At 39.9% G+C, this 15,482-nt stretch overlaps 1 protein-coding gene across 2 annotated transcripts in view; it reads right to left on the minus strand.

Annotated features, from left to right (window-relative positions):
- Positions 1–15,482, minus strand: part of LOC124160163 (high-affinity choline transporter 1) — a 93,926-nt gene that overhangs the window by 33,753 nt on the left and 44,691 nt on the right. For both annotated transcript variants that reach the window (XM_046535921.1, XM_046535920.1), the window contains one exon: positions 10,421–10,528. In XM_046535921.1, the coding sequence (XP_046391877.1) occupies positions 10,421–10,528 (108 nt within the window). The remainder of the gene's footprint in view (positions 1–10,420; positions 10,529–15,482) is intronic.

Consider the following 15,482-nt stretch of genomic DNA (forward strand, 5'->3'; position numbering starts at 1 on the left):
TGCTAAGTTATGTTTGCGTTAGTTGCGGCACAATTTTGATATTACTAATGACGTGTTCTACTTTTTACACGAAGCTTACCGCAACCTGTCTTCTTAGGAAAAGAATATGAAACCGTTTTTCTGGCACAATACGACTAACTAACATTTGTAAATTTCATGGCGAGGTAAAACAACGTAATGAATTCATCTAATTTTATAAAAATTTTGATTTAAAAAATTAAACATCGCCCGGACACAACCTGGAATATGTCTTTGTGAGAAATTTTTCATTATCTACATAAATATTTAAATAATCCGATGCTACATGCAAGACAAGGTTAAAAAGGGGTATATTTATGCTATTTATCTGCAATCCCATAAACTAGCATTTAAAATTTATTTAGATAACCTATATTTATAAGCCTATCTCATTTTATAAGTATTTATCCACGTAAATGGCGTTGAAGTAAAACATTCCACTTTCTTCTTTCCAGTTTCAGCAAACGCTGGGTATTAACAGCCGCTATGGGGTGATATCTCTCATATAGGTAAGTATGCTTCAGGTACAAGTGGTAATTATAATAGCAGATTCAAGCTCGCGTTATATTGATTAATTAAGTCTAGAGGTTAAAGTTTCAGGGTAAAGGAGGAGAAGTGGACTTAGTCACGCATCATTCTTCAATACGATGAAATCGAGTAGTGTAGATGGCCCAGCACTCAAAAATTAATTTCCCCAAAGCCCATTTATCAAGAGCCTTATTTCCGTCCATAGGAACTTTCCCTTGGAATTCAAAAGGTAGATGATAGCAATACGTATTAAAGAGCACCCTAAGCCTGCCTAAATTAATTTAGCCTAAACTAATCCAGCCAAGTCTTCATCTCTTTAAAATATATCAAACTACATAAAGGATTCGAGCCCGGATCCCTCGATTTCCGGCCGAGTGCTTTAGCCAGTTAAGCTACCGAGGTGTTATTCTCCTCTGTGGAATTTTCACACAACTTGTGCATTGCGGGTGACTCCGTAATAGTTATCACCGTGGCTAGTCCCGGTATACTTAATCAAATGGGAAACTTTCCCTAAAGTATTGTCCTTTGATAGTTCGAGGTGTAAACCCACGGCACGACATAATAGCCGGTAACCATCAGTAAAAACTTTTGTTACCATTATAAATGAAGTTTCGCCCCATTTAATATTGCACTTAAAAGAGACAAAACATTTTTTTTAATCAATTCTGATCACAGAATATGCACAGTCATCATCCATTTTTTTAAATGTAGGTATTAATGGGAAGTAGCTACGCAAACCTATTTATATCATATGCTTCCATGAGCGGTTGTTAGCTCACTCCACTGAAAAGCTGACCTATTAACAGGGCTGGGCAAAATTCAGCAAACACATAGGAGAATATGAAAATCAAAATTCAAAATACCGCTCGCTGCAAATGTATTTGAAATGCAAGATATAAAATACCTTTGACTTAAGTATTTGAAAAGCGAACGACCAAATAGTATTTTAAATACCTTTTCAAATACAAAATACATTTGTATGGAAACTAAGAGATCTTAAATAAAATTAACCTGCCTTGGCAGTTAAGGATAGTTGCAAACATGAACAAAACGATTCTAACGAAAACGAAGTACTCTTTGAATCATTATGTTACAGAAGTGTTATCAGAGCTACTTCAAAAGTGTTTTAGAGATGTATTTTTTATTTTATAACGGGAAAATACCAAAAATTTGAATTTTAAATACGAAATATAATATGCATTACGGTCGTTTTTTTCACAATTACAAACTAAAAATGTATCTCAAATACGTATTTTAAAATACTTGTATTTGAAATACTGCCCTGTCTATTCACTTCCGCAAAAATGACCAGCTCGAGCATAGTGCGTGGATTATACCTGAATACTCAAAATACGGCTGTGATGATCAGCGAGAGCTTTCACTAAGAAATAACATTCTTGACTATTGTGATACCAAGGTAAAACAATGGGTAAAAAATGACCTAACCACGATCGACGGATATTAGGAGTACATAAATCACTCAATCCGATTAGAGAAACAACTAAGGATAACTTTCTTAAGATATATGAAAAACTGAGGTACCGATTGCACTTCAAATTCGTTACTGGCTTAAAGGCATCAGTCATTATCTCGAATAATATTTTGCGATAAACACGGTTTTTAAGTTTCATTTTGAAAATATACTTGTCATTGATATTTTAATGAGGAAAAGGTGGGAAAAAAAACAAAAAAAGTTGTCAGTGGGGCTCGATCCAGTGACCTCCATATTGACAAAGTCTTGATTTGTTTTCAATTATAAGAATTGAAAATGAAATAAGAAATGAAAAGGGTGAAGGCGACGTGGTTCCACAAGTTTTAAATTCCCTGGAGCGCGTCCCCGTGGGGGCCGGAAGACTTCAGGGAACTCCCACCAGCCTGAATTCCTCAGACATCCACTGGGCCGCCGAACCAAGACCACGCCCCGGGTGATCGGGCGTATAAGCCACTGGCTTGGTTCCCGGCCCCGGTGCGTTGTATCCTCGAAGGGATCGCCCTGAACTCTCATACTCTTTCCATCTGGCATAGCGACGACTAAAAATAAGACGGGTTTATTCTCCAACAGTGGTTTAGTAAGCACGATCTCCATCACGTGTGCCACAGTGTGAACACGACAATGACATGTTCGGTTAGCCCAGTCTGAGATTCGCCTTGCAAAAAAATAAGGTCTGGTAGTGTCGTTGGTAGGATACCTGACCAGCAATCAGGGGTATCACTATAATATCCGGGTTCGATTCCTGGTAAAGTCAATTGACTTCTGTGGGGAATTTCATCCTCGGTGTATGTGAGCTCATTTCTGTCTTAAAAATTCATCAAACTCAAAAAGCATCATCAAAACTCATCTGCTGTGTAAGTTATTGGTACATTCATCCTATGTAAAGATTTTATAAGTCTGTGTTGACTAAATTAGGCGAAAATATTCTTTCTTGCTTATATGGACTTCATCGAAAACCCCGTGGCATTTACCATCCGACGGGCCTCGTAAACTGATCGTGAGTGGTCCATGTTCATTACAATTCCTGGGTGGCTGAATCTATAGTGTTAAACGGTACATGTCTGCCAGCGGAGTAGCCAGGAATTTCGTTGGGGGATCCAAAACCATGGGGGAAAGTTTTTGAAAAACAGGGCACAAAGTAATGTTTTTAAAACTAATTTTAACATTTTTAATAATCGAAAAAACTTCATTTGTTAAAGAAATATTTTTGAAGTCATGATTTTTCAATATTACGTTTTATTTTATGAAGGAAAATAATTACGTTTTTATATTTCGTGGAGGGTCCGGATGGCTATGCCACTGCTATCAGACATTATTTCCACTTACTTTTACAGAAAAATAGGATTATTTGAATGCTGAAATGCATTCGTAATTACGACGTGTGGCCCGCAATCGTAATTTTAAAAATAACAGCTCCAGAAACACTCATTCTCCGGAGATCCAACTAAAATGGAACAAAAGAACAAGAAAATGGCGAGATAAAGTTTTCTTGGAGATTGTTTCGCCTTCTCTGAATTTCCATGTTCTAATCCTCCACCCCACAATTCCTAACCTGTCACTGGTAGGCCGTTTTCCATCATTTTCTCCAGCTGAAACAGTTTCACCGGTCGATTTACGTGACGAAAATGTGAAAAAGGTGCAATAAATAGAAGGGCTTGACTTTGATACGCAGAAGTTGCGTTTCTTCCACCGCCCTCTGACGATGAAGGCACGCCATCAGAACATTCTAACACGGAAAGGTCGGCAGGGTCGCGCGATCTCAAAAGAATAATAAAAAAAGACGGAGCTCCAAATCGAAGAAATTTGCATTTTTTATCCTTTGCTCAGCTTTAAATAAAATTTATCAATGTTTTTGAGGAACACGATCCCATTTCAAAGCATCGAATTGCGTCATGGGATTAGATTTACGTCACCAAAGAATCCTGAAACAACAATCCACGAAATTCCTTGGCGTCCACATGGACAAACGGTTGACCTGGAACGAACACATTAAATCTTCAATCAATAAGGCGAAAGCAATACACGCAGCACTACGACCTCTACTAAAATCTACCTCGCCGTTGAGCCACAAAACAAAACTGCTCCTATACAACAGCTGCACCAAGCCTCTCCTGACTTAATCATCCCCGGCCTGGCTCCACGCTGCAGCGACGCACCTAAAACGAATCCAGTCTGCTGAAAACGTCATCGTAAGAAGAATTGTTGGGGCACCTTGGTTCGTTTCAAACAAAAATATCAGGAAAGACCTGAAGATAACTCCTCTTCTCACCATTCTGAAATCATACATCTAAATCTACTTAATACCCTGCGAGCCTCCTCTAGGGTGCTTGGCAGGGGGTGACCAATCACCAGCATGCAATTGGACTCCCACATGCACACCACACAGTCCAAAAAACGTCACGCATACTAACAAATCATACTACCATATGCTGTTAGAAATAGGTAATAATAAAATTAAGAAACATGCATTAAGTTTTACATAGGTTAGTAGGCTACACTACAAGTCATGCAATATATTTATGAGTTCTATCGCTGCCTTTATAATCTCTTATTGATCGTGGAAAAATAGACATTCTGAACCTGTCTGTTCTACAATCTATCTCTCTTATTTTATTTATATGATCTAATCTTCCGTAGTATGTTGGCGTCCGTAAGATATGGTTAACTTCGTTAAAAAAGACACTGCTCTTGAATTTATCTGAAAGGCTTGGCTATACCTTCCCAGGTTTGAAAAATCTTTCGCAGCGACGCAGAACGAACTTTTGAAAACCCTTTGGGAATATACCCCTTCTGATAACTCAAAACACAAAGTCCCCAAAACTGCCCTTATCCCCTCCCATATTTCCTTCCCCACTTAAGCCAGCCGTAGATATGCTATAATCACAACGAGAATTTTAATCGCCCGAAACTACTAATAGCCAAGAAACTCTAAGTAGACAGCCATAACAGCTGGGAACTTGAGACTGATTAAAAGCCGCGAAAAATCAGCGTAGCGTAGTAGATTTACGTCCCAAACCTTTGGATGCATCACTCTAGTCCGGCCTCTACCTTGTAACGTTTTTTATTTATTTCCTCTTCAAACTTCACAAATATGGTTTATACACTTTATAAACAGTTTTTATAAGTTAAAGGTATCGTACCTCTCAGCGAAAAACTCGGGAGCAAAGACACACCCGCAAGCCACAACTTTTACAATCGTACTCCCCCATATTCTCTCTTCTGCGCCGTCAACAATTGATTCATTCTATTTTTGCTGTTCATTATCGCCTGCTTCACTGTCTTTCTCCCATAAATTGTCACATTAACACTCAACCCAAAATAACTCAAAATTAAGTGTTAAAACCTTCATTGCTTGCATGATATTTACGAAGGTATTTGATATGTTTACGATATATGGATGAGACCTTTTTGAACACTTAACTAATACATGAAAAAATATCCTTATATTTCCCCAGAGAAATAAATCGTTTTTTAGGCAAATTTACGGCATTAGTAGTCTCTTTTCTAATTAACCTGAGAATTTCTCGTTGACTGCGAAAGTTTAAAATAACTTAATTATACATAAGAACCTTACCCTTGGTATACAACCATGTCATGGTGGAAAGGCTTACGCGTTCCTATGACCCCTGGAGCTGCACTGGCAGGATTAATTCCAAATTATCCCTGGTAGAGTGGTAGGGCCACACATGTAAGATAGGTCGAAAGGTAGGAGCCAAACGAAAGGTAGTCCACGTGATGGTGTCAGATAAAAAACTCTGTTGGAATGGAAATGGGAAACCCTACCAACTATCTCTTCCCTGAATACATGGAGTGCAACCAAATGAGCCTCGGAAACTCATCGAACGGTACCCGTCCGCAAAGGGCGGGTGTCGTTCACGGCAGCGAGGTTGGCAAGGTCCTCGGGGTCGTCAACATGCGAAATCCTTCCAGACACTTATCATCATCAGCCGCAGCAATCAAGAAAAGATCAAAGATAACCAAGAAGATGGAGAAGAAGAAGGTAGCAATAAATGTAGGGACGCGGAATGTGAGGACAGTTATGAGGGTGGAGAAGCTAGAAAACATCAAAAGAAAAATGGATGAAGGGAGGATACAGGATTATGCGAAATGAGGTGAAAGACAAGTGGGAACTACTGGAATGATGGGTATTTATATGGGTTCATTTATAGAGGTGGGGAAGAAAGTCAGCAAGGAATAGCTTTAGTATTAAACGGGAAGATGGGTAAGCGGGTGGTAGGTATGGATTAGGTAAGCGATAGGACTCTGATGGTAACAATTGAGGCTCGACCCAACAACCTCGTGGTGGTTCAAGTTTGCATGCCCACTAGTGATCATAGGGAGGAAGAAGTATATAAGATGTATGAACAGCTCAAGGAAATAATTAGAGAAACACCGGATGAGATAAATCTGGTAGTGATGGGGGACTCGAACGCCTCAGTCGGGGAAGGGAGGGATGGGCACGAAATAGGAGATTTTGGACTAGGAGTGCGGAATGATATGTAAGAGAAAGCAGCAGAGTTTTGCAGGAGAACCAACTTATTCAACACAAACACGTGGTTCAATGATCATAAAGGGCGAAGGTGCACATGGAAAATTCCAGGTGATAGGGGGTATTATAGGATAGACCACATCATAGTAAGACAGAGTTTTAGCAATCATGTGAAAAACTCGCGCAGCTTCCCTGCAGCCGATCCGGATTCTGATCGAAACCTAGCACTCTTTAAATGTAGCGTAAGATTCCAAAGACTTACGAAAATTAGGAATGCGAGGAAATGGAACGTAGAACCTCTGAAGGGGACTATGAGGAGAGAATATAAGGAAATAGTGGAAAGTAGTATCCGGAGATTGAAAATACATGGACTGTGGAGGAAAGGTGAGATTATATTAAAATGGGAATAGCCAATTGCGGCGTAGAAGCCAATGGGCTACGTTGACTGCAGAAGGATAAAGAAGCCTTGGGTTACGGAGGCAATGGTAAAAGAAATGGATGAGAGAAGTAAGTGGAAGACCATGAATAAATAGCAAGGCAAATAAATAATCGATTACGGCGTGAAACGAAGAGAGCAAGGGAGGCTTGATGGAAAAGGCAGTGTGAGGAAATGTAAATATTTCAAAAGGAAGGAGAGGTAGGCGCGTTGTAAGCCAAAGTTAAATCGCTATCGGGCGGAAGAAGAGGGCGAGCAATGTCTAAAATTAAGGCTAAAATGGATGAAAGCCAACCGAGCGAGAAGAGGTACAGGTTAGATGGAAGGAATACGTGGAGGATCTGCATGATGGAAGAAACAGGCCGGAAAGATAGACTATAGAGGATGAAAGTGCAGTAGAGGAAAATAATCTTGGGCCGGGGATATCACTTGTGGAGAGCGATAGAGTCCTTCCTGATATGAAGACTGGGAAAGCAGTAGGCGTGGACAATATCCCGTGTGAGCTCCTGAAAAATCAAGGGAAGGATAGAAAGAAAAGGTTTTTCGATCTAGTACGCAGGATCAATGGGATGATGTCCGTAGGACTTCGTGAAGACTAGTTCCGGTTCCGAAAAAAAAGCTGTGGAATGCGGAGATTATAGGACTATTAGCCTAATGTCGCACGCGGCAAAAGTATAACTGAGGATACTGAACAGAGTAATGGAGGCGATGGCAATCGAGTATTTGGGGGAATATCAGTTTGGTTTTAGAAAAGGAAAGTCAACTCGTGATGCAATAGCGATGATGAGGTCCGTCGTGGAGAGGAACCTAGAATACGACCGGAGCGTGTATCCATGTTTCGTGTATTTTGAAATGCATTTGATAGAGTGAACTGAGTAATTTTAACGGATATTTTCAAGAAAATAGGTGTAGATTGGAGGGATAGACGACTGATTCTTAATCTATGCATGGCCCAGACAAAGCAAGTGAGGGAGCGGAAGGAGAATCTAGGTGGGAAAACATTGGCCGGGGAGTGAGGCGAGGAATTATCCTCTATCGCCGCTGATTTTTAACGTGTGCCCTGATGAGATGGTAAGGGAAGCGTGGGATGAGTTAGAAGCTGGAATAAAAGTGGGAGAAATGATGCTCAAATCAGTTAGGATCGCGGATGATCAGGCGTTGATTAGCCAGTCAGCGTGTGGACTGCAGGCTCTATTGGATGCGGGAGAACTTGAGCGGGTAGAGCAATTCAACTATTTAGGCAGCACATTAAATGGAAATGGATACAGTAGTAAGGAAATCAGGAAGAGAATTGGATTTATCAAAGAAGGTGCTCATGAACAGGAAGGAGCTGCTGATAGGATCGTCATCTAAGAGTTTAAAGAAAAGGTTCGTGAATAGTATGATCTGGAGTGTAATTTTCTACGGTGCGGAAACGTGGACACTTAGGAAGGACGATAGACGACTGGAGGCATTTAAGATGCAGTTGTGGAGAAGAATTGAGAAGGGAAAAATGAACTGAGGGGAGGAGGAACGACGAAGTTCAGGACACGGTGGGTGAGGAGGGGAAGCTTTTAGATGAGATTCAAAGGAGACAGTAGGTATGGATGTAGGGGGAACTTAGCGGGGAGGGGATGTTGAAAACGGTGTTAAAGGGTAGAATGCTGGGTACGCGAGGGAGAGGAAGGAAAAGAATAGGATTTTTGGATAGATTAAAAGAGAGTAATCCTTGCAGTGAATTGAAGAGGACAGTGATTGAAGGAAATTTATTACTTCATAGAAACCTGCCTAAATTGGTAGAATACTAAAGCAAAAAAAATGAAAAAGAACGTAGAGGAGACCGAATGTTTACAGTGACAAATTAAAATTCTACTAACGACATTATCCAGCGCCGCATTATTCGCATTTCGCATTCTTCCTCTCGACGTCGATGGGTATCGAAATTTTTATTATAATTGTTTTCAAGATTGATGCTACATAGTTAACTTTTTTTTTAATAGAGAAAAACAGAAAAAAGTTTAATTTTCAGAAAGAGAAATTTTCCCGCTAAACAAAAGCTTCCAATTCACCAGTGAATTAAGTTCATTCACCGCTACTTTGGCTTCAGAGTCTCTGCTTGCCATTCTCAGTCACAGCGATGCATGGAACGATGTTGGCGGCAATGTGATGTTGAGTGACGTTGAACAGTTGTGGTAATATTCACTTGGTGTTTTCATGAGGTTTCCCATCTACTAGATCTTTTTCAGTATCTCTATCTGTTATCGGGTAGCTACTGAGTCATTAACGGAAATTAATTATTCTCTTTGAGATGGAATTACTTCTAAAAATCATAAAAATTCCACAGCAAAGGAACGAGAAAACTGACATCGGTCCTAAATATTTTCCCCACCGTACTACTTGAACTTTCCCTGCTTCTACAACGAGGTTACGCTCTTCAACCACGTTACAATAAGAGATAGGTTCATCGAATTAAAAGTGTATTCCTTTAGCAAAAGTACCTAATTAGCATTTTCAATAGAATGCAATTAGCGGCCAAACTTACATTGTTAAATTAATAAACATAAATGAATCTTCGCGAGGATAAAAATACATTGCACAACTCCTCATAAAACCAAGGATTATAGCGTTAAATATGTTTCGTGAGGAACTATATAAAGTATTTTAATCGCCTCTATCAATGATAAAGGCATTACATATTGGTACACTGATGCCAGACACTCACCACAAAAAACACTTTTTCACATGGAACTGTAATATACTTATTTTTGTGGTCGATTCCACCACGAGTATTACGATAACGATTTTCCAGTCGACCCTTATGCTATCATCCACAGAGCAAACGAATGGGTTAACAAAAGACGCCACACGCAGCGCTGACTTCCGAGCGATCCGAATTTCAAGAGGAACAGTGACTACGGCTGTTAACTGAGATTTTTATTCGAGATGACAATCTATAGAGTTTCTAACATTTTTGTGTTAATATTATTTCTTGTGATTGAAAACATTAAGAATAAATAAATCGCTTTGCAGACAATTTTTGATAGCGGTCAAAGAGCGACCGAAGTGGTAGTATTAATCAAGCTTATACCGAACGGACTGGGTCCTCTTCAATGCAGCCACCTCAATTTCCGTAAAGTAGAGCTAACCATTCAGTTTAACCGAGAGGAATTGATTCGTTCGGCCCGTCTACTTTCATGTGAATTTGACCTCAAAAGGTCAGTTTATTCATCAGTAAAGAGTCTCTCGTAATGGGAGAAATGTCACGGTATAAATATACATACAAACGCAAAGGTACTCAGCCCCCATATTTGCCGAAATGTAGAGCTAACTATTCAGCTTAACTGAGAAGAATTGACTCGTTCGGCCCGTCTAATTTCATGTTAATTTGACCTCAAAAGGTCAGTTTATTCATCAGTAGTCTCTTGTAATGGGAGAAATGTCACAGTATAGATATACGTACAAATGCAAAGGTACTCACCGAAGACGAGACTGAGGGCGTATCCGAAGGGCGCCTGGCACCAAACCAAGCCCTGGGTGTAGATGGCCTCCGCTGTACCGTTGATGTAACCTCCGCCCACCCATGTTGCTGCAAACAGAGAGAAAATAGCGCATTTTAAATCTACAGCGTATAGAGAAGTACTTTCTAAGACAGAACATCACCTTTGTGATAAGCGTCGGGCTTCAAAAGCAATGGCAACAATTTGACCTCTTATCATTTTATTTAAAATACTATACAATGCTACATTAATTAAATAAATACACGATATAGAATACAATAATGCGCATCAATAGGCAATTTATTTATAATGCTGAAATATTTGTGGTATGAATTCGTATGTTACGGCATTGCATTGTATTATAAAACAGTATGCACTACCAGTGGCAGATCTAGTATATGGACATGGGGGGGCTAAGTGGGGGCTAAAATTCCAGCAGTAGTGGGGGTCGGAAAAAATTTCCATTCTATCAAGTCTTAATTGGATACCCAAGGGGGGCTATAACCCCGAGGGCAAACGAGTATTTGGGCGAGGATGAGTTTGGTTTTAGAAAAGGGAAGCCAACTCGTGATGCAATTGCAATAATGAGGTCCCTCGTGGAGAGGAATCTAGAATATGACCAGGGCGTATATGTCTATTTCGTGGATTTTGAAAACGCGTTTGATAGGGTGAACTGGGTATAGCTAATGGATATCCTTAAGAGATAAGGTGTAGATTGGAGTCAGCGAGGGGATTGCAGGCTCTAGTGGATGCGTTAGACGAGCGGTACGAGGAGTATGTGATGAGGATTAATCACAAGAAGATTAAGTTAATGCGGTGTTGTAAAGCATCGCAAGCGAGAAATGTGGGACTCGAGATAAAATTAGGTGGGGAAAAACTTGAGCAGGAAGAGCAATTTAACTATTTTGGGCAGCAGATTAGAGGAAAACGGACACGGTAGCAAGGACATCAGGAATCGAATTGCACTAGCAAAGGAGGCGTTCATGAACAGGAAGGAGCTACTGAGAGGATCGTTATGCAAGAGTTTAAAGAAAAGTTTAGTGAAGAGTTTGATCTGGAGTGTAGCGCTTTGCGGTGCGGAAACGTGGACACTGAGGAAAGAAGACGAGAGAAGATTGGAGGCATTCGAGATATGGGTATGGAGAAGAATGGAGAAGGTGAAATGGACGGAGAGGAAAAGGAACGACGAAGTGCTTGACATGGTGGGTGAGGAGAGGCAGCTTTTAGATGAGATACGGAAGAGACAGAAGGCATGGATGGAGTTAGTGCTTAGCGGGGAGGGGATGTTGAAAATGGTGTTAGAGGGTAGAATGTTAGGGAAACGAGGGAGGGGAAGGGAAAGAATAGGATTTTTAGATAGATTGAAAGGGAGTAGGCCTTACAGTGAATTGAAGAAGGCAGCGCCGGAAGGAAAGGGAGGCTCCCAGATTACTTCTTTAGTGCTACATGAAAACCTACCTTAATGAGTAGAATACTATAATAATAATGAAATCATTGTAATTAATAAGCTAGTATCGTACGATTTGGTGTAGCCTTATTCACTCAGCATATTTGCATGAAAATAGGTATATTTGAGGAAGATTTACTGTGGCAACGCGATGAAAGCAACTATTTGATCCTAACTTTTGATTTGCAATTCTTTTAAATACTGCATTCATATACGAAATTCTACTATTCCTCTTAAATCTATATGATTATGATTCTATATAATATGTTACGCTCATTGTTCTTAGTTTTTGAAAGATGCGACCAGGAGAGTCTAGTTATTTTAAGCCAAAAATAAGTGAATACCTGGAAATTGTCTTAAACATTCACCTCGCATGTCAAAGGAACATTCCTAATGTGTACACAATATTAAAAATTAATAAGTACTTATTGTTTTTTGCAACCATAAAAATTAAAAAGCAATATTTGTTATGCCTACTTCATTCATAACCACCAGCAATCCTTAGCTTAGGGTAGACTAACATGCAATATAATTCACCATTTTCACAACGCCGCGACCAGAGAAAATATTTGGGGAGGTAGTATATTACGGGGGGATCAATTTGGAAAAGATTTTCCAAACATCATGTCTCTCACACATTCCTAGGAGAGCCTGAACCCCTGAATCCCTCCTCACTCGTCTCGTCCTTGAAATTTTTTGTACACCCACATTACTCCAATTATTTCATCTGATTTCACGGCTCATTGCCGATTTTACGGGTATCCTAGCAATGAATAAAGAAATTAATTAAAAGTTACTGACAATTTTTCAATGATGCTTCAATTTCGCGACCAGATTTCAACACAATTGGTGTTAGCTTCTATTATCAGCTTAAGATAAAACAATATGTATTAAAATCGGCCGTAAAATTAAAGTAGCAGTGGAAGGTTGCCATTACCTTTATGTACATAATTTTAATGTGCTAGAATTTCACGGGATTAAGACTGAAACAACCTCCCACATTGGTTTCCTAATGATGTTGACTTAATGTTTCAATACGATAACGCCTGCATCTTAAGGGATTGTTTGATCTAATTTCATATAATTACTTGTTGAGCTATGAAAAAACGTATCATCTGCTGAATGCTCCAGTCGTCTCCGTAGGTAAATCTATATTCACTGTCATGTATGAAGGAAACAAGGGATCCGAATGGTAAATTAGTCGGGACAGTTTTTCGAAAAGCGGAGTGTCCGTTGTTCAAATCCCGGAGCAGGGGAATTTCATCTCGTTGCAATTAATGTGAATATTACCACTGTTCACACCAGTGGCGCAGCGAGGGGGGGTATTGGGGGATAAAACCCCCCCAGAACTCAGACAATTTTTAAAGTTTAATCTATTTTATTTATTTATATTAATATTGCTTATAGAATAGTGTAAGGATTAATAAAATATCCCTCAGAAGGCCGTAAAACTCACCATTTTTAACCATTTATCTTAATTTTTTCCGGCGGAGGGCCCTCGCACTTCCCTGGCAGGCATGCCATACTCCCAGACACACCAGTATTAGTTGCGCCTGAAACCCCCCCTAGACTTAATTCCTAGCTGCGCCGCTGGTTCACTCGGCAGTATGGGAATTTATCACATGGTAAGTGCATGTTCAAGGTCAGCCCTCGTTACGAGAGGACTGATGCTCGTTTGGCGTGTTTCAAAAATGGCCCAGCACGAGGTGAACGACGAATTAGGAGAGCCTTTTAATGATGTATCCCCCGCGTGGGGTAGTCACCGTGTCCAAGGCAAAATCAAGGAAGCAGGTCGGGGGTAACGATTATAATATTGGTGGTTAGCAATATGGCTAGTGGTTTGTGTGTCGACCGCTAGGGGCGCTGCTGTTGCGGGGGTGGAATCGCGGTCAGGTGGGTATGTTGGGGTGGGGAGAGTGGGTTGGGTTGGGGGGGGGGTGTGACGCAGGGCTTCTCCTCCGCCAATGGGAGCGCGGGCACGTGTGAGCGACCCTAATCCCTTTTCCCTGCGGTTGACCTGAGTTTAATCCCACCGCGCCCTCGACTAGTAGATCCCACAGTCTTTTTCGTCTCGCTGCATCCATACCCAAACGCCGTTAACGACCAGACCCCAACCCCCAACAATCAAGAGCAGCTTGCCTCTCTCCCACTTTTTAATACTCGGATGCCGACCAAGGCTTTGATGAAACCTATGACGTCGTTGACGATGACTTAGTACTCATAAACAAAGTTAATATTCTCAGATTGGTTCACTGATCAGAGTAAATATAAACAATAGAGCTCGAGGTTTGCCAGCAGTTACCTAAAGGATAGCCAAAATTAACCAGATAAAGTCTAAGTATAAAATTTTATTAAAATTAAGGCATTAACTATTTCTTAAATGCGCATTTGTTACTGAGTCGTGAGGTTCAAATTTCATGCTACTACAATAGTTACGGCAGATGTGAACCAAAATCTTCAAAAATCATAAAAAATATAGCCAAAGCATCTGATCAAAGGAAAATTGTGTTTTTTATTCCATAAAAATAATACAACTGCAATACCACCTGCTTACGTTCAAAGATTTTCGGAGAAAAACGAGATTGCGCGCGTTTTTGAAAAATTGGTCATGTTTGAGCTGCTGTATCTCAGCAACGGATCAAATGTATGTAAAATGGCATACACATCCATAATTAGCCACCATTTATGAGTATTTATACTAAGTTTTAAGTCTCTATCTCAAAAAAAGCCAATTTGGACTTTTGTCCGACTTTTTCCGATTTCAGACCACTGTGCGCGGGCCGGATAGCAACTTTGCCGATGACTGAAGTATTCGATACCAATGTCTACTGAAGAATCCGGTGGCGTATTTCTTATTTATGAACTGTTGAAGGCGAATTTGACGTGCAGTACAGCGCTGCAATGCTCCTATCGGCGTCTCACAGAGTTAAACGAGCGAGAATCGCGCGCTACTTAAAACGAGAGTGCGGGCCGCATGAAAGCCTTCCGCGGGCCGTATTTTGGAGACCCCTGCTCTAGAGGAATTAAGCATGAAATCTATGCCCTTTTTGATGGAGAGCTGCGCCAAATCAGTGATATAATATTGGGTAGACAATGAAAAAATGATGGAATAGCGTTGCATATATTATTTGATGAAATTGGGAATAAAGTTTATCTCATGAAAACTAAGTACCATCAATAATATATGCTACCTTTGATTTCGTAATACCGCAGTTTACCTGCCATTAACTACAAATGCACCATTTTGCACCATTAATGAAGGCACAAATAATAAAATCACTCTAATATGATAAAGATATTTAAATATGTCAAAATGTATTGTAAACGTACTACCCAAATCTTTTTCTTGAAAAAAATTTCTTTACACTGACTTTTAAAAAATCAGAATAGAGAAGATGATATGCTCAGCGAGTGAGTAATGCAAATAAATTTTGGGAATAATAAATAAATGATCACGGTTTTCGGATAGTCAGATATTAAGAAAGGAACATTTTATAAGGAAATAACATTTATGCAAAAGTAAATGTGAACGCAAAAGTTTGATTCAGAAGAAAAACATGAAAAATTAAAAAAAAAAAAAAAAAAAGAAACGGAAA

Source organism: Ischnura elegans, chromosome 6 (assembly GCF_921293095.1).
Source record: "Ischnura elegans chromosome 6, ioIscEleg1.1, whole genome shotgun sequence".
In the NCBI taxonomy this organism is placed as follows: Eukaryota; Metazoa; Arthropoda; class Insecta; order Odonata; family Coenagrionidae; genus Ischnura; species Ischnura elegans.